The sequence below is a fragment of the Malaclemys terrapin genome, chromosome 7, assembly GCF_027887155.1.
Source record: "Malaclemys terrapin pileata isolate rMalTer1 chromosome 7, rMalTer1.hap1, whole genome shotgun sequence".
Classification (NCBI taxonomy): Eukaryota; Metazoa; Chordata; order Testudines; family Emydidae; genus Malaclemys; species Malaclemys terrapin.
Genome location: NC_071511.1, coordinates 123694190 through 123714142, shown reverse-complemented (window position 1 = coordinate 123714142; position 19953 = coordinate 123694190). Strand labels below are relative to the sequence as shown.

The following is a 19953-nucleotide window of genomic DNA, read 5'->3' as shown; positions in this document are numbered from 1 at the left end:
CTCCCTCCTCCCTCTTCCACACTACAACACTCAGTTCCGTCATTATTTTCCTTCTCTATTTCAGGTTCACTTGCTCCGCTGCTTACATGATCATGGAATTAGATCATGCTAGAGGCTTTTTGCAGAATGGAAGTGCAGTTCATATTTCAGCAGCAGAAGGCACCAGATGAAATATAAAAGTCAGTCCATCAGAGCTCTTTGCCTCAGAGGAAATATATTCCAAACAGCAGTTCCCTCTCCTCCCCCACCCTCTCTACACACGTCTTAGAGGCAGAGAATCTGAACTTCTTTACTGCTGTTACACCTGTTACTCTGGACCCAATTCCATAGCCTAATATTAGTGTCAGGAATTCAGCTAGGAGGTGTTTATAAGTGCTGTGGGCTATGATAGCTTCCACAGAAGATACAGTAATCAGGTCAGCATATAATTTGTTAATAAAACTATATGGTACCATAGAAACCTATCAGATGTTACCTTCTTGCATCAAAATGTTATTCTTTTAAACCAGTTTATTATTTTAATATTTCATTTATAAAATATACCTTCGCTCAATGCAGGGAAAATGTACTTATTTAACAATTTCATTCAACGTTTGTTTGATGGCTTCACTGTATTTCTGTGGACAGTATGTTGAGGTTTGCTGCATGGAAACTGTCACTGTCACAGAATCTGGCCCCAGGATGCACTGAGGTCAAATAATTCCCATCACAGTTGAGATATATATTTAAGTGGGCCCCACTGTACTAATGATTTGGAGGCTGCAGATGTGTGTGTCATAAACATGTGCTATTTGCATGGTAAGCTCTTCAGAACACAGACATGCTTTTCTGCGAGGTGCCAAGCACCTCTGCAGGAGTTATAAAAAATGCTAAAAATAATAAATATATCTACAGTCCCCAAAGAATTAGTACAGGTAAGAAAACATGCTGTGGAAAAGAGAGACCAAGTCAGAGAGGAGAAAACTTATATGTGAAACTATTGAAAAAAGGTGGAAAAGGAGGAAGATCATGAAGGAAAATCAGGTATCAGACAGGGACAGATTATAGATTATGGTGACTGTCATGAGGAATCACATATGTAGAACTGAGCAAAGTGATTTTTGGCTTCCAGGAAAAAAAACTGGTCAGTTTTTAACCAAAATGAATTTTTTTTTCTCGACTAAATGAAAAACCAAAATTTTTTTGTTCTGGTCAAATTAAATGCTAATTCAAACTGACATTTTCAAAATAAAATGTGGAGTGGATCTGACATTTTCAAAATGATTTATGATATTTCCAAAATTTCTGTTTTCAGGTTTTACTTGGCCAAAACTATTGCCAAATTCGACCCAAATTCACAAATAGTTTCAGCTCCCCCCGAAAACTGCATGTCAGTGAATTTACTATTTGCCAAAAAGATTTGCCCAGCTCTACAGTAACATATGTCGTCCCAGGTATTATCTGGCTGACAGAAATCTAAGGGTTCATTATTATTTTTAACAAAGGCCTATTATCACTTCGAAAAGCAACAATTGTAAGCTTGAACACACTTCTAATACTAACTTACTTAGTAGTAAAGGATACCTAAAAGTAATAATGTAGTTAACAAAATCTTCACGCTTTTATTATACTAATGGTAAACATATAATAAAGTTATATGACATTTGCTGCCTGGGGCCTTCTCAGTGCAATAGGAACAGAGAGGCTGATTATGTTGTGGGTGAGAATGAGGGGCAGAAATAACTAATATAACTAAGTGAGGTTCTTACGCACGAAAGTTTATGCTCCCAATACTTCTGTTAGTCTTAAAAGGTGCCACAGGACCCTCTGTTGCTAATATAACTAAGAGAGCACAGGATTGTGCAGGAAATCCTGGGGCGTGATCTAGAGTGCTAGTGAGCAAAAGGAGGTCAGAACAGAAAGAGCACAGTGAAGATCATGAAAGATCACAGTCTAGAAAAATGAATTCTCTTGTTGAAGGGCTGCTAAAGGCAAATTACTGAAGGAAACAGTAAGAAATATACCTTTCATGTATTGTAGATGGGTAAGACAGATGCCCAGAGTTCCCCATTTATTAAGGCAGCATGGGACAAGGACATGCTGAGTTATTCACAGGGGCGGTACTTGAGGGGGCTTGTGGGGGCTATAGCCATCCCAAAATTTGCCTTAGCCCCCACCCAGTAGCCACCTCTCCCAGCTTCTGGTTGTGGCGGTTCCTTCAGAGTTGGGCACCCGGCCAGGAGCCGCTGCTCTCCGGCCGCCCAGCTTTGAAGGCACAGCTGAAAGAGCTGTGGCTGCTGGCCAGGCTTCCAACAGCAGACACACTCACTTCTCCTTCCCCAGATTCACTCGCTCTCACTTCCCCCTGCTGTTCACCCCAGCCTGCAAGCAGCAGCAGCCAGGGGAAACGGACTGGTACCTGAAGACCTCACACACACCTGATCTGCAGAGAGGAGGCTTTAGCCGCTGGGCTAGACTGGAGGAAAATCATCATCTTCTTCCATTCAGTCCCTTTGCGCTCAGGGATCCCCTGACAGATTTGCAGCCCTGGCTGCGCTGCAGAGATTTGCACAGTCAACTCCTCTGCTGATGCTAGCCTTGGCCAGAGATGTGACACAGCTCCTCAGCAGCCGGCAGTCCAGAGGCTGCGAGCCCCGTGTTTACACTTAAGTCTCCCCTTTTTTGGGAAGCTGATCCACGGCTGGCGGGACGCTGGGGGAGCTTGCCTGATGCTAGAGGTGGCCGTGCCTGAGTAGGTCTCCACTGAGCTGGGGTGGGGGGCAGGGAGCCTGTTTGCTGGTGTCTCTGGCTCAGGCATGGGAGCTGTTGTGGCGCTGAACCACTGTCAGGCTCCTGAATACTCGGCTTAAAGAGACAGCGTGCAGACACACTCACTCGGGAACGTGCAGTCTCCCACACACACTCCCAACACACATGTACAGTCTCCCACGCACTCCCCCCAACTCGTGCACAGTCTCCCTCACATGCTACCTACAACACACACATTCCCCCCAACACACACATGCGCACAGTCTCTCTCACACGCCACTCCAACAAATGCACACTCTCCCAACCCACACCCAGTCTCCCACGCACACTACCCCAACACACACAGTAAAATTATAATGTGGTATGAAACTTGGGTGGGGAAGCACCTCCCTAAATGGCACCCCTGAAGTAGGGGCAGGGTGGTTGCTAACTGGTGGTGAGGCTTGGCAGAGCATGGTCCGGCTGCAGCCAGCCAGCCCTGGGGAGCAAGCTCAGGTCTGTGATGTCCAGGGCCTTCCGCCCTGCCTGGTTCGCATCCCCAGCGTGCAGCTCCCTGCCACAGTGCCTGCTGCAGCGCACATGCAGGACAGAACGGTGTGTGGGTAAGACTTCCTACAGCACCTGTGCTCAGTTAACCCTCTCTAGCACTGAGGTCCCCTGCTCCAGACTGACCACAGTATCAGTTGCTGTATTACGGCTCTGAGTCTCCAAATCTTCCAAATGTCCTACTTTGCTCACTTCACAGGCTAGACGAAGTTTAAAACCGACGTGTTTGTATATATTTTTATTCCTCTTTTGAGGATAATATAGATAAATCACACATTTAAGTGACAGAGGGTCCTGTGGCACCTTTAAGACTAACAGAAGTATTGGGAGTATAAGCTTTCGTGGGTAAGAACCTCACTTCTTCAGATGCAAGAGTGAGGTTCTTACCCACGAAAGCTTATGCTCCCAATACTTCTGTTAGTCTCAAAGGTGCCACAGGACCCTCTGTTGCTTTTTACAGATTCAGACTAACACGGCTACCCCTCTGATACTTGACATTTAAGTGCATATGGTTAAAAAATAAATGTGTGCGCCCACAAGATGTATAGCGCAGCCTCCCCCCATTTTCTGTCTAGCCCACCTCAGCCCCTCCCTGTCCCCACCCCCACCTGGAAGAAGCTGGAGCCCTCCTAGTTCTTCACACAGACCATATAAATTTTTTTAACCTGCTGTGCAATTTCTCCTTGGTAATCTGGCCAAATTCCCAAGGGAACTGTGATTTCTTTCTCTATACAGAACTTCACTATTCCCTTCTTCTAAAAACCCTGTTGCATTATGTTGCTGCTATGGGAACAGTTTGTCGAAAGCTTGTCTCTCTTGGTCCAATAAAAGATATCACCTCACCGACTTTGTGTCTCTAATATCCTGGGACCGATACAGCTAGAATAGCACTTCAGACACGAGCAGTTGTCATTTCTGGAGCCCAGAGACGGCTGTAGTGACCCCTACATACACATGTACAATCTGAAGAGTACTTTGGGATCCCTTTTAGATAAATAGAAAGGATTTACGATCAATCCCAGTGATACACCACGAGGAAAGCGTGGCTGCAGCTAATACAATGCTGTCTTTCAAATAACACCCTTATTTCTCTAACAATCTTTCAGGGGAAAGGGCAGTGGATTCATATTTTCTATGTGCATCATGCAACCCATAAAATACCCTTATTCCATTTTTTTATGCACTGCACTCCCCTCTCCAATCTACATCCATCACTAAGACCTCCCTTCTAGCCTAGGAAAGCAGCTGAAAAGTCAAAAAGAAAGGCTGTGGCAAAGGACTATGTGGTATTCCCAGGCCATGCCAATACAAGGAATCAAATCCTGATCTCTGATTAGGTGGCACGACCACAAGGCTGTCCCTGAACATTTTTAAAATTCACATTCTCACCTATAAACTTTGGATTTTGCTTGCCTCCTTGACCCAGCCTTGTTTAAAATGTAAGCCACTAGCTCATTCAAAGATTCTGTTTGGATGTCATCACTAAAGACACCTGGAAAATAAGAGTCTTCTTCCTAGTGTAAGAAATCAACAGACACACTGGAAATCAGACTCTTGGAGGATGGAAATGGACTATAAATAGTGTTCTCCAGTTACTGTGTCATTATCCAAGATATACTTTTCTTTAATTAGACAACTGGGAATGGATTCAGAGTTCACCACGCCCACACCTCATTTTGACAACACACTACACCACGGTACAGAGTGTATTAATCAGTATGAGCTACAAGCTACTGACATTTTCGCACAAGCTGTGCAAATGCTCATTTCAGTAACATGAGCTTCAGGCAAGTGATCCACCTACTTGAGATAAACAGTGTGAACAGGATTGTAATGCTGCAACTGCAGTGTCACAACACAGGAAAACACCCACATTATATAATCTCTGTCTACATACATATGTGACAAACTGGGAATTTTCTGTAATATTTTAATGAAACCGCTGCGTGCCTCAGTTTCCCTCTGCACTTCATATTGTTACCCAGTGGAGGGAAAAGTGTTAAGTCTGCTCATGGAGGCAGGACAGGACATGAGGTTCGGGTGTCACCTTGCTGTCTGGGCCACAGCGAATAGGATCATTAAGGAACTGGCTCAAACCCGCCGAAAGTGACCCCACGTAAGTGCAGAATCCAAAGAAAGCCCGATGACCAGAACGTTGACACACAATGACCAAGAGGAAGGAGCCCCCACCTCCTCTCACCCCAGCAGGGAAGCTAAGCAGAGACCCCAGCTCGAGAACAAAGGACTGAGACATGATCAGCAGAGGATAAAGTGTGGGATACTGGAGGAAGCTGGCTGCTCTCTCCTGGGACTGACAGAGAGCCTAAAATGGAATCCACTACAGCTTGGCTGGTGGTTTGCTCTGACTTGACCAGAATGGGCTATGCTTTAACTTTGATTTCTCTATGTGCGGTGTTCCAGTTGACTAATAAATCCTACTCTGTTCTGAAAAGTGTGTTTGGTGTCACTGCAAATACTTGCTCAGTTGCGTTAATCCCTGCAGGGTGGATAAGTCTCTAACTAGGAGTCTGTCTCAATGGGACTAGCTGGGCAGAGCTCACGGTGTGAAGCCAGGAGTGCTGGAGCCCAGAGGTTCAGCCTAGGAGGCGGTGAGTCTGGGAGGTCTACCCTTAAGCTAAAGAGTGGGTCTCCTTGGGGCTTGCCACACTCCAGGGGTTCCTCCAAGAGGCTGTTTAAAAGTTAGGGCATAGTACTGATTCTATGGAAACGTGGCAATATATTAGTGTACTCAGGGCTGGTATGTTTTTATATCTTGTTCTGCTCAGTCATCTGTGCAGGAATTTAGCAGTAAGGAGAGATCTACAGCTGGATGACTAAAAAAGAAAAAAGTAATTAAATACTTTCCTGGAAACCCCCCAAAGCCCTAGCCACGGTGACCACAGCTATAGACTTTGTGTAGGATACTGTGGATGTCAAAGATTTAGATGCTTGCCATGCAGAATCGTTGTACTGTGAGCTCCCACACAGTTGACAGTGCCCCTGCCTCAAAGCACCCACAAGTGTGTGACAGGTGAAATATGCACAGCCACAAAAACACAACCATTCAATCTTCAGTATGTTTTTGTTGGTCTCTTAGCCCTACTTATAACATAGTTACAACAAATATAAGCACATATTACAACTTTTTCTACTTTTTTTTTTTAGTTGACCCCCATCCCTCCACAAACATGTCAGTCCCAAATGACAAAAGGACAAGTTATTTTGAAGGTCTGTGTTCTGCAACAGACAAATGCTTCAGCAGCTCAGGGCAGTCAGTACATAGTGTTCTGGGGTTATGTAACTACGGATTGCGAAAGAACAACCAGAACTTTGAAAACAGAAGCGAGCTGACAGCACTTACAGCTTCCCCTTAACATCATAATTTGCCCATGAAATTACATTGTGGAGAGTTAAAAAGCAGTACCACAGAAGTGAATGTTGCAGGCTCTAAGTCCGTGATGACTTCCACGGTATGTGTTAGAATGTGTTGGAATGAGCAGGAGTTGTACAGTAAGGTATGGAATTCTCATGCACTTTATTGTGGATTTTGGGTGGTTGGGGTATTTTGGGTTTTTTTTACCTTTGCTGCCAAGACACATACGGTAGCAATTTTATAGCCTTCCTGAAAAAGAAAAAAAAAAATCTCTACAGAGGCTCCAGCTTGTGCAAAATGCTGCTGCCAGGATTGTAACTCACATGAGGCAGATGCAGATGCAGAGTGTCACTCCAGTCTTGAAGGAGTTACACTGGGCTCCCCTGTTAAAAAAAAAAAAATCAAACTGTTTTTAAAACCGCGACAGCGCCGCACCATTTGGGACTTGCGTGTTTGCTGGAGCTGCTGCCGCCAAAGAGCTCGAAAGGTAGTCTGCTGGCTATTCCACAATACCGCTCAAAACTGATTTACAGAGGAGGCACGGTTAGTAGTTGTACATTCTATAGGCAAAATTCTGGCCTTAACTTCACAAACCAGTCTCAGAACAATTCAGCAATATTTTGTTGGCATGATAAGCTACCCAAGTGTTGCCAAAGTGTTTGAGAGACAGATCCCTCAAGTTTCTATCAGAAGTAAGTATAATCTACTCAGGAACAGCCTTCATAATGTGTTTAGGGTTCTGTCATTAGTGACCATACCTGATCCGGTGGCAGGTTACTATGTAGCCTAATGCCATCTCCTTCCTTTCAAGATATTCCATTCCCTTCACACCCACCACACATCGACATGTCATCAGGGAAGAATATATGTCAAGAGCCACTGTGTGGATCTGAGAACAGAATTTTGCCCTAAATCTGTAATCTCCTCCCATCAAGAACCTAAAATACAGAGTCAGTCTGACTCCTGTACATCAAAGCTTAAATCTTATTCTTTACACCTAGACTTATCTAGCAAGTTTGGGCTTTTCTGTGCAAAGCTTTTTGTTCATGAAAGGTGCCATGCAACCTTACATGGCATTGTACAGTACTGGTTAACAAGCACAGATGGTAAAGAGAATGAGAACTATTCTGCAACTTATAAATATGCACAAAAGAATGAGAAACAACTTTTAAAGAAATTCAAACTAAACACTAAGCTGAATGCTTTTGAATAGGTTTCAAAGAGGGCCTGACAGAGCAGTAAAGTACATACCATTACCAATAATGCTTTTTTAAAATAATCTTTAAATAACCATTTTGCGTGGTTAAGAAAGTTTGGGGTGTGACTGGATTTGGTTCGGGGGAGGAGGAGAAAGCTCTTCAAGACCTGTACATTTCCTTCTTTATTCCCCCTGTTGCACTCTCAGAGGTTCCATGTTGAGACCAAGGTATTCTTTCATTGAAGGTGTGACATGGCTTCTGCCAGAGTCTGTCAACACTCCTCATAGGTTGGTCAGAGAAGATCATGTGAGAACAGGGGAAAAAATGCTTTCTCCCTTGCCTGTGCATAACCTCCACGTTTTGTGCCACTCCATGTGTGCCATATTCTGAAAATTATTTACTGAATTAATTTGCATACTTGTAAACAATGTGTGTATAACCATAAAGTTCTGTTTTAAAACGATTCTGTGGGTTTAGTGCTGGTGAAAGGTGTTGTACTAACAGCAGTGACGACAAGTCCTTGATTTCCCATACAGGGTTCTCTGGAGCAGTGGGAACAGCTGCAAGGAAGAAGGTCCTTATCCCTCACACCCTCAGAATAGGAGTGTATGGCTTATGGGCAGCCAAAAGCATCTCTGAGTGAACTCAGGAGTAAGCGTGGGAGCCTGAGGATAGTGCAATTGCTGAACGGCTATGAAGAAAAGAGCCTGGGGCTACTGGAGTGAATGATGAGGCGCAGTTACTACGTTGTGGCATTAAACTTTGTTCACTCGTCCCCAGTGCTCCATGCTGGCAGGGAAGTCGAGAGCGGCCGGGGAAGAGGCAGAGAGGTCCCAGGCTGCTTACTCAGCGGGTGCCACAGCAGCCCCCACCAGGAGTATCACCTGCAGCTCAAGCACTCCTGCTTCCTAGAACTCAGCTGAATGCATGACATTCAATTCAGGCTGTGGGAGTGTGAGAAAGGGTGCCGGTTCTGCGTGTGAGACAAGTTTTCTAAACATGCTTGGCCCAGGTGTACCTCCTGCTGAAGTCAATGGGGCTAGAGGGCAGAATTGGCCTTCTGACTGCACATTAAGATATGCTTGAAATATGTAGCCCAACAGGCCGAGACTCTGCAACAGGTGACTGCGGAAGGGAGAAGAGCTCTTGTGTGGAAGCATTAATGCAAGGATCTGGGCTTTAACTTGAATAAATCACTAAAATATCAACTGAAGAGAAACCAGCAGCAAATAAAATAAAACAACAACAATAATAATAATAAATTAAAAATGAGCAGAGGAAATGGCTTGTGTGTTTGCAAGTGCGGGGCTTCAGTGAAGAATATCAATATAAACTCACTTGCAGCCTAATCCATATTTAGGCACCTAAAAATGGGCCTGATTTTCAGAGGGGCTGAGCACCCAAAAATCCTGCTGAAGCAGTGGACGCTCAGAACCTTTGAAAATCAGGCTGCTCTCATTTAAGGCCACAATTCAGCAAAGCACTTACCCATGTGTTTATGTACATACCTATTCAGCAAAGCATAATAGCTAAACCTGCTTAACCCTAAGCACATGCTTCAATCTAATTTATTAAAATTAGGCACATGTTTAAGGACCCCACTGAATCAGGGCCTAAATGATTTGTCCAAGGTCACACAGGGAGTCTGAGGAAAAGCCAGGGATAGAACCCTGTTCTCTTGACTCTTAGTTTTCCATCTTAACCACAAGACCATAATAATCCTTATTTCTCAGAGTCCTAAACATCTTCAAATGAGTAATGAAATCATGTTTTGTTTTGTTTTTTTCTTTAACTCCCTGTATTTTCATTCCCAAATGAGAAGAAACTGCAGCGTTATTTATCATCATTGTCTTTCTTTAACAGGGAGGAAACCTTATTGACTGACTGCAGTGTGCGAAAAGTGACAAAAGGTCTGTTAAGTATAATTCACTTTACTCTTACTATGTATCTTTATTTTCCTCTAGGGAGTATACATTTTTATCCATTAGCAAACAGGCCTTCCGCTGAATCTAATACCCACATACATGCCTCTTTGCTATGCAAGAACAGGCAAATCTTGTACCAACCCTCCCTATTCATTAAGAAGCAATGTGGTATCATATACACAGCAGGGCTTTGTATTATTCCATGTCTATTTTGTTTGAGTGCTGTGCATTTCTACTTAACAAAACCCCAACAAAACAATGCTCTTGGCAAAGTGTTATTGTTCCGACACACCTTCCCCAATTATTTCAGGGAAATTCTATGGCCTGTGATATACAGGTTAGTCAGACTATAAGATCACAATGGCCCCTTTTGGCCTTTGAATCAATGAATCTATTAAAGTAATTTTGGTAATGGTCCTATCAAAGGACCTAATGTCACTGAGTTTTTTTTGCTTTAGACCTGATAAAGGTTTGGGCTTCCTGGCTATGTCTCGCAGAGTCAGAACTTGGTAACAGACTCAGCACTTTAAGGTGGAACGATTTCTTCTCCTGAATAAAAATGCCAGGCTTGAGCTTACACCAGTAATAGTAAAGTCTAACTATGTACAGATTTCCATATGGGCAAAAGCCACTCCTTAGTGGCTGCTACTCTGTGGCACCTCTGCATTTCTAGTGAATCTTCCTTTTAACTGGTCATTTTAACAGTCTGAGGAGCATTTCTTAGAACTGGAATAATTTTTATCACTTTCAAAGAATCGAATGAATATTCACCTTGGCTTTTATGAGTGTTTGTGTTTATTCCAACATCATGGAAATGTTTTGTGTTTAACTGCAGACCTTGCTTACAAACCACCCTACCCAGCTGCAGCCTACTGAGAATCATACTCCCAAACTGGAAACCTCACAGCGTATCCATGGAAACAAACCACCCTACTAAAGTATGGGTTAGCTCTTCAATAAGGAGTTAAGCAGGGGGGAGAAATGGTTGCACAGAAGGCTCATGTTCAAATGCAACTCAATAATATCCAAAAATAGCAAGGAAAACAATTTAAGATGTAACTGTCTTCCAAATCCAATACCCTACGGTACCATTCACATGCATTAGCACCTGAACAGTTCCAATTTGTTATTTTCCCCACCGCTCCTCCACCCCCTTGAGGCATTGCTCAATCTGTCTCTGGACACAGATTTTAAATTGGAAGGAAACAAATGTCTAGTTGGTAATGTACAGGAAAGTAAACTAGGAGTTCTAAGTTCTACGCCTGGCTCAGTCAGATTCATCATTTGATGTGGGGCAACTAACTTAGAGCTTGATTTTCACAACTGCATATGCGCAAACACATGCCTTTGTGTGTGTACAATCAGCACAATTGCACATATAAATCAGAAGTTTGCACATGTTGATAAGCAGTTACATATATAACGAGTCAACTGTCTGCTAAAATAAGTGATTTACAAAGCATAATAAGGGAAATTGTGCGTGTACAGTTGTGAAAGTCAAGCCTTCAGTATACTTGCGCCTCAGGCTTCTCCATTTTACAAATGACAATACGCTCCCTACACCACAGTGTGTTTGAAGCATAATTAACGCTTGTAAAGTGCTTTAAGATCCCTGGATAAAAGGCTCTAGTACTAGTGGAAAGTATTATCATCATAATTTCTACTAGTCCAACAAGAATAAAATCCTAACTATTTGGATATTGAGAAGCTGCTGATCAATGTACGTCTTCAGCTATATCGAGACTGTCAGAGCAAAGACCAAAATACTGCAACTTTTTAACCACGTCTTATACTTAGTGAAGTGCTACCCTTTCAACAGCTTCAGTCTAACACTCTGATTCTTGAAGAAATGACACCTTGCAGATTAGCATTTCGTCAGTTGGTGATTTATTTGGACACCATGACAAGCAACATGTGCTTTTCCCATGCCCCATTCTCAATGCCAACACATTACAATCCACAGCTTCAAAGCTCAGTGTGCAGTTTTACGCAACTTTAAGCAGTCAACTCTTAAAAGCAGCAATGGAAACAACACTGACAAAATGGCTATTGTAATGTTGCCTGTATTCAACCAACCAACCATCCCAAAGTAGACTAGAAACATCTGGGCTTTGAACTGCTTCTAGTTTTAAATCACTAATTGCTAAATTATTAAAAATAGCCTCAAAATCTGTGCCTGCCAGGCTGCACGTGCACCAGTGTGAGTACACAAACAGGTAGCAGACGTGCAATTACCTGATTACATGCACACAACAAATATTCATCTGATTTTGCAGATGCAATTTTGGGAGCACTTTTGCCAGATTAGTTTCAAATGTATCAGTCTCCCTAGCAGCCCCCGTTTCTTTTCCAATATTAATAATTATAATTATATAATCTCTGAAAAAAATCCAGGTAGCACAATCCTGAAATGAAGTTGTATAAACCTGTAGAGAGCTGGGTACAAAAACCAATGGCCATTATTAAGAAAAGGAACTGAACACCACCACCAAACAACTTTGCTATTTTCAATTGTTACATCATGATGAACTCAAGGGAAACCATCAACCTAAATATCACACTTTTGTCTGAATATTTTTACTTCTGATTGTTACACACACCACCTAAAATTACTACATTTGGAAAAGATTAGAGGAAAAAATATGTGTCTGTAACTCTTTTGTTTAGTATGCGTACTCAGCAGCACATTGTAACTAGTCAGTTCACTGTCTTCCCTATGTAATAGCAACTCCATGCAGCTCTTGTCTATCACTTTTCCTCTGTAGATCTCAAAGCACTTTACCAAAGAAGCAAGTATCGTCAGTCCCATTTTATACATGGGGAAACTGCAGCACAGAGTGGTGGTGTGACTTGGCTACAGTTAAGCATCTAGGCCGGCGGCAGAGCCAGGAATATAACATAGTGTCCTAAGTACCAATCCAGTACCATATGCACTGGACCACACTGTATAATGAACCAGTTTCTTCATCTATATGGGTCTTTGACATAGACATAGAAAAACATTTGAAATATAAGATGTGATTGTAAAACCACAAAAAATAGAAGGGGAATCTGGGGCAGGTGTAGGACTTAAAATTACTTTTAATTCATTTTAAAATGAACAGATTTCAAATTGACTGAGGGCAGGATTTTCAAAAGTGCTTAAGTGACTTCGGAGCCAAAGTCCCATTAAGAGTCAACATTCTTGGGCTCTTACATTACTTAGGTGCTTTTGAAGGTTTTATCTGGTGGCCCTTACAAACAGACTGGGACCTTTTATGGTATACTGTTAGTGGAGTTTCTCTCTAGAAGTGGTACCCTTGCATGTAAAAAATCTTTATTATGGGTATTTACATACCGTATATACTCATTCATAAGCCGAATTTTTTTTAGTAATAAAGGGTAGCACCAGAGAAGGGGGTCGGCTTATGAATAGGTATAGAGAGGGAGAGGTGGGACACAGCCCCTCCCCCCAACAGAGGGAGCAAGGACAGGCAGCACAGCCAGAAGGGAAGAGGCGGGGCCAGAGTCTCTCCACTTCTGGCCACGCTGCTCTCCCCCAGCCTCTGAAGCAGCTGCAGCTCCGGAGCTGGCAGGCTGCAGCCGTGATGCCCGCCCCCGCCCCCCAGAGCACACTGTGGCCACGCCGCCCGGCTCAGCCCACTGAAACATGCTGCAGCCGCGCCGCCCGGCCCAGCCTGCTGAAACGTGCTGCGTCCGCACCGCCCGGCCTGCCGGAGCAGCTCCAGCCTGGCCAGAGACATCCTCCCCGCTGCCTCGGCAGCGCTGTGAAGCGCAAGTGTAGTCGTGCCGCCAGCGCTGCGAGAGCTCTCTCGCAGCGCTGCAAGTACTCCACCTCTCCGAGGGGAATAGCTTGCAGCGCTGGGAGCGAGCGTGCAGCGCTGCAGGCACTGATTACACTGGTGCTTTACAGCGCTGCACTCGCTGCGCTCGGGGGGGGGGGTGTTTTTTCACACCCCTGAGCGCAGCAAGCGCAGCGCTGTGAATTGCCAGTGTAGCCAAGGCCTAGATCTGTAAGTTAAACAGTCCTGATGAAGGACTTCATTAATTTTAAATTCTTTGTTAATAAAGCTTAAGCCTAGGAAAGGGGTGACTACTGACTCTACACATAATTGTGTTTTAGAGCAGGTTGGGAAAGGCAACTTCTCACAACAACCGAAGAAGTCTTTTCCATCTCTAACATCTGTGATGCTATGAGAATGGAAGTGTTGATATACCTAACAACTTACAGTGTGAGAACCTCTCTGTAACTACTCTGCAATATAACAAATCTTAGCATTTACTTTTAAGCTTGTAATGCTTCTGGGACACAATCTTAATTCCATCACGGTAGTACAGTATTAATTCATTTCAGCATACTGCACAAATAATAATTTAAAAGTCTCATTTACCATTCATTTTCTCACTGAAACCAGTTTCACTATTGATGACGACTTTCTTATCAATTCCCACTCAATATAGAGGCAGAAGTGACTTAAGTACAGGGACGGTTTTCCCGAATGAAACCGTCTTGGCTACTGTATAATTTATCTCACAGGTATGATAAAACTTTCAACAAGACTAACTATTGTAGAGAAAGGTTAACGACTGAGTAACTGGTCTTTACTAATTCCCTCTCCATCTGTCAGTGACTTGGTATGAAATTACAGTCTGTTTAAAACCTTACTTGTTTACCTAAAGTTCTATCAAGGGACACTTTTCTGTATCCTTATCATGCAACTTGCCCTGTTTAAGACCTAGGGATGCCAAAGCCTCCTGGATTACTTGGATCCAGATCTGACAACATTGCTCAAATGTTTAGCTCACCTTGAGAAGAAAACAGCCAAGAAAAGTTCTGCCTGTCTTAAATTTGATCTTTTTCTCACATTTCTAAGTGCCCTTCACTGTACTATTTAGGCTCGTTTAAATGCCATGCTAATGAAAGTCTGTCAATCTATTTGCAGCTGCTCTTTCATAGGACAGGTCTGATTTTTAGAAGCCAGGGTAGAGAAAGGGTAGAGATTGTTTTGACACTACTAAACAAACAGGAAGGAAGGCAGGAATAGAGTAACATTACTACTTATTAGTGTTCTTCTATTAGAGCTGGATTGGATAAACAAAAATGAATCATTAAGATGGATAAAAGAAACTGTAATTTACAAAACAAAAAGGTGCTACAAACATAAATCCTCAAATCTCCCTAATTTAAGGATTTAAACATAAAGATCTTGCAAAATTACTAGTTTTTGCACCATGTGCTCTCATTGAATGGCTGCCCTTCAAGTCTATTTGGAGATACTAGATCCTGACGCTTGTGTAATGTTATCTCTTTGTTAGGAAGGAAGCAAATATAATAGTTTCTATTGCAGAATTCAGAAACAGTGCCCTAGGCTCCCTACTGAGATTCAGAAAGGTCAGAAGGAAAAACTAGTGATTTCTGTGGGGCTGATTACATAACTGATCACATGGACTTCTGTTAATCTTCTCTAGAAGTAACCACTGAAATTACCCATAGCTCATGCTTGGCCCAAATCCATCAAGACTTCCAAAAACTGATACTTGATCCCCATGTTATACACACAAGCCACAATAAAACACACACTATTGTCCCTGAAGCTTAGGAATTTATTCCAAACACTATCTCTCTAGCCTGAATAAAGCCGCCTGCTGCATATTATAATGCAGTTCATCAATACAAGCAAAAACTAATGCAGTGAAAGGAAGTGTATATAAATAACTTGTAAAGTTAGAATACTACACAGATAATGTGCTCCTGGATACTCCATGTCGCACACTTATGAACTTAGCAAGATTCTCTGAGTTTCCAGAAATGTGGGAACCCTCCATCTTAGCATGTGAGGGTACTACAGTGAGCCTCAGTGGGCAAGAAAGAGAGTATAAGTGCATCAACAGTTATTTTGTTTTGATTTACACTCCTGGCAGGCAAATTAACTCTCGCCATAAACACAGCGACCTCACATTTTTGAGAAGAGAAGGGAAAGCAAATATACAGTTCATGTATGACAGCACCATTTTTTTCTCTGTGGTGAAGGCTGAAATCATCAGGCATCTTGCCTGAAGGAAGGAAGATGTTATTGCCCATGCAGCCCCTTAGAGGACACACTGGGTGGAATCATGTTTTAGTATAATGTGGCACGATGATACCATGACTATTGGTGACAAATATGTGTCAATCACAGTCATCTCTCAAGTGTTGTTCCTGATAAGGCAATCTTCTTGGTTAGGGAACACATGCGCTCTACATCGGTTAGTCTTAAAGGTGCCACAGGACTCTCTGTTGCTTTTTACATGCTCTCTGCAGTGTAAGTATATTGCAACAGCTACTACAAATTGAAATGGAAGTGCTGTGTTCCCAGTAAAATGAGCTGTATCCCAATCATTAAACTGTACACTGTGCATAGGTACATGTTCTTGACATTCATAGTTGGAGTAAAGGAGCTGGCCACAGACACGCTATTTTGAACTTGATGGCAAAGCTGTTTAAATAACTAAGTTCAAGATGGGTTAAGCTCTCCTGACCTTTTTTGGTACTAAGAAGCATCTTGCCTAAAGCCCTCTTTCCTCACTTTGGTGGCACAGGCTCAAAGCCATTGCTGTTGGAGAAGGAAAGAAGAAAATGGTGTGTAGAGTTCTTTCTGCTGCTAATACTGCCTCCTCCCCTTCACAAGATGGACAATTTGGAGGTGTTCTAAAAATAGAATTCTGTTCTCTGGCTGAACAATCCTGAGTTCTCAGCTAACAAAGGCAATGATTGCCAACCATGAATGAATGTCACCAATTTACTTCTGACATCATGGTCCTCAAGGATACAGAATGGAAAAAGGATTCTGCAATCGGTACACCTTCCAAAATCAAGGTTTGAGCACGAGTATAAGCTTTCAGTGCCTTAGTGTCATCTAACACACTGATGAGGGTGTTTGGGATTTTTGTAAGCAACTTTAATTATAAAAGGTAGCTTAACAAGGCCTGTGGTCTCTTCTGGAACTGCAGAGACAGAAGACTAGAGAGTGGCTGATGGACTACAAGGTGCCACACCCTTCTCCTTCACTTTGGTCAATTTCTTTCCCTTTACAGCTTTTGAAGATGCACCAATTGGGATTCTGGTCACGAGCCAGCGTACTGGCAGGAAGATGTCATTTACTGATGCTGAATCTCAACTAAAAACCAACTTTGTACATTCTTTCTCTCTAGACACAAAGCAGAAGCTGGTGATTGCTTCCAAGTCCATGTGAAGGGGCATGGATTTATGCAAGTGGCTAACTTTTCTTAGCCGGAATACATTAGCTCCTAGGCTATGCACAACAATATGTTAATATAACCCCCCGAAAAATACAACATCAGTTAACAACGAATGCATCATTTAAAGCTTCTGCTGCAAATAAATAACTAAGTCTACTTATGTGCCATAAGCTGAATAGTGGATTTCACTATTTATTGCAAGTTATAGTCAAATAATGTTTACCCATGTGGGGAACAAAGGATGATGCTGAAATACAAAAAGATGAATGGATGATATTAGTTTGTCTGCCTGAGTTAAGGAAAGAGGAAGAAAATATTACTTAGAAATTGCCATTCATAGCACTTTTCATCATCAAAGTGGTTTACAAACCTTAATCAGATTCTCACAACACCCATATAAGCGAGATCAGTAAGGATTATTATTCACTTTGTACAGTTGGAGAAAATGCAGCAGAGTGACTTGCCTAAAGCCACAGAGGGAGCCATGATCAGTGTCAAAGTTGAAACAAAAATGTCTCTGGCTCCCAGTCCTCTGCTCAGACCATACTTCTCTGTTTTCCATCACATCCATTCCAGCTGCACTAGACATAGCATGCTGAGTGTCCTTATATCCTGGTTTTGCTAGGCTACTCTCAGTTTTTCATATCATGTCCCAGAAAATTCTTTGAGGACATTTAAAATGTTCATATTTTTCATTTCATCAATCAAAACTTTTTTTTAAAATAACTACACGTTCATTCAAGTCATTCTGCTGTGCCAAGTAGAATTTGCTCTGCAGTTACCAGGAACAGCCCAGTGGAATGAATGTTCTGTGGGATAAACAGTGTTTAGAGTGATCAGTGGAAGGAGCATAGACACTATCAAAACTGTTCTTTTTGTTCACCATAAATGCTAATAACACTCATTCAGTGTTTCATACTAACCTCATTCAGAACATCTGAGTTGCTGGAAAAATCCTCCATGCTGAGAAATATCTATCTGTCCCTATTGAGACAAAATTGGCAAAAGTGGCACCCACAAACTTTTTGTAAAAAAACTGTACTTTTGTTTTTTGAATGACTATTTTGCAATTCTAAAAAACATTGCCACATTTTTTTATTTTGGAATTATGATCACCTTAAGCATGGGACACTCAAGGATTATGACCAGGAGCCTCTGGAGGCTTTCCTGACCTCAATTTGGCCCTTGGCTTCTCTGATCCTCAGTGCTGTCCCTGAGGCTTTCCTTGCCACACTACTCATCTGCTGATACAGTAAAAAATGGTTATCAACCTGCTCTGTACCTAATGTTCTTTGAGATGTGTGGCACGTGTCCATTCCATTTCAGGTGTGTGTGTGCTCAATGCACAGTTGCCAGATTTAACCTGAGCTATACCTGTAGGGGCGGCATATGCACACTCTCCTGTCTCACACCACAACACAAAGGTATAAAGGGCAGAGCCACTTTCATCCCCCATAAGTTCTTTCTTAATGGAAGACTCTGATAGAGAGGGGATGGAGAGTGGGTCATGAAATGGACAAGTGCAACACAACTCGAAGAACAACAGTTACAGAACAGGATAGTCACCATTTTTAATTCTTCAAATGATTGCACGTCTATTCCATTTCAGGTGACTCGCAAGCAGTTCAATCTGGAGGTCGGCGTCTACCTGAATAATGACTGAAGGACCACACATCCAAATCTGGCATCATCTCTGGTTTGCCCAGAGATGGCATAATGGGAAGCAAAAGTATACACTGAAGACCAAGTTGCCAATTTGCAAATGTCCAAAATAGTCAGCTGGGCCAGAAAAGCCACAGAGACTGCGTGAGATCTGGTCAAATGCACTAGCACTCTATTCAGTGGCAATACATCAGCCCGGTTGTAGCACAAATTAACACAACAGGAGATCCACAAGGAGATCCTTTGAGGAGAGACTGGAAGAGACTCTGTCTGCAATCGCTACAAACAATGGAGATGATGACCTAAATGGTTTAGTCCTGTCCAGGTGAAACGCTAAGGATTAGGAAAGAAAGTTGATCAATATAGTGCCTGATTGATGTGGACGTGAGATATCACCTTAGTGAGAAACTTCGGATGAGGGCGTGGGAATATCCTGTCCTTGCAAGAGACCATATACAGAGGTCCAGAAACTAGTGTTTGTAATTCGCCCACTCTCCTAGCTGAGGTAACTGCAACCAAAAAGTCTGTCTTTATGGAAAGATGGAGAAATAAACAGGTAGCCAATGGTTCAAGAGGAGGACCCACTAGCTTTGTTAACACCACATTTAAGTCCCAAGGGAGACCAGGGTCTTGTCCTTGGGGGTATAACTGGTCCAAATCCTTCAGAAATCTAACTGGCATAGGATTGGAGAAAAATGATTATCAATTGGCGGGTGGGAAAACGGAGATAGCTGTTAGATGGACCTTGATGGAACTAATGGTAAGACCTCGCTGTTTTGGGTATAACAAATAGTTCAATACACGATGGATTGGAGCGTGGATGGGCTGGAGGGGGGGGAGACGACACTTTTTTGCTGGGACAAAATGGAGACTCCCACTTTGCCAGGTATGTAAACCTAATAGAAGGCATTCTACTATTTACAAGTGCATCTGGAACCCCCTTTGAACAAACTTCATGAAGCCTTAGCCATGGGCATCCAGGCAGTCAGGGGGAGAGCCTCAGGTTGGCGTCGGAGGGCGACCGTGGTCCTGAGAGATCAGGTCTGGCCATTGTAGTGGCAATGGAACTGTGTATGAGAGGGTCAGCAAAGTGGAAAAACTATGTTGCTGAGGCCATGCTGGAGCTATGAGTACGACTCACAGATCCTGTGCTGCAGCATAAGACTCCAGAGTAGATGGTACTAGGATAGTCTCCTGTACCGTTAACTAAATGGAGCCACTTCAGGGGCTGGTCTCAATGATGCCAGTGCTGATGCCAGAG

The 19953-nt window shown here is 42.9% G+C and overlaps 1 protein-coding gene and 1 long non-coding RNA gene across 6 annotated transcripts in view; one reads left to right on the top strand and one right to left on the bottom strand.

The window, feature by feature from the left end:
- Positions 1 to 19953, bottom strand: part of NT5C2 (5'-nucleotidase, cytosolic II) — an 80351-nt gene that overhangs the window by 21566 nt on the left and 38832 nt on the right. The window contains exon 1 of one of the 4 annotated variants that reach the window (XM_054034142.1): positions 6875 to 6908. The exons of the other annotated variants lie outside the window; for them this stretch is intronic. Coding sequence (XP_053890117.1) covers positions 6875 to 6893 — 19 coding nt within the window. The 5' untranslated portion in view covers positions 6894 to 6908. Of the gene's footprint in view, positions 1 to 6874; positions 6909 to 19953 lie in introns of those variants that run through there. 4 annotated transcript variants of the gene reach the window in all.
- Positions 4815 to 19264, top strand: LOC128840308 (uncharacterized). Of its 2 annotated transcripts, none has more exons than XR_008445632.1 (3): positions 4815 to 6809; positions 8403 to 9776; positions 18640 to 19264. It is a non-coding gene; the product is annotated as an uncharacterized LOC128840308 (long non-coding RNA). The 2 variants fall into 2 exon arrangements; XR_008445631.1 differs by having other exon boundaries at positions 8403 to 10729.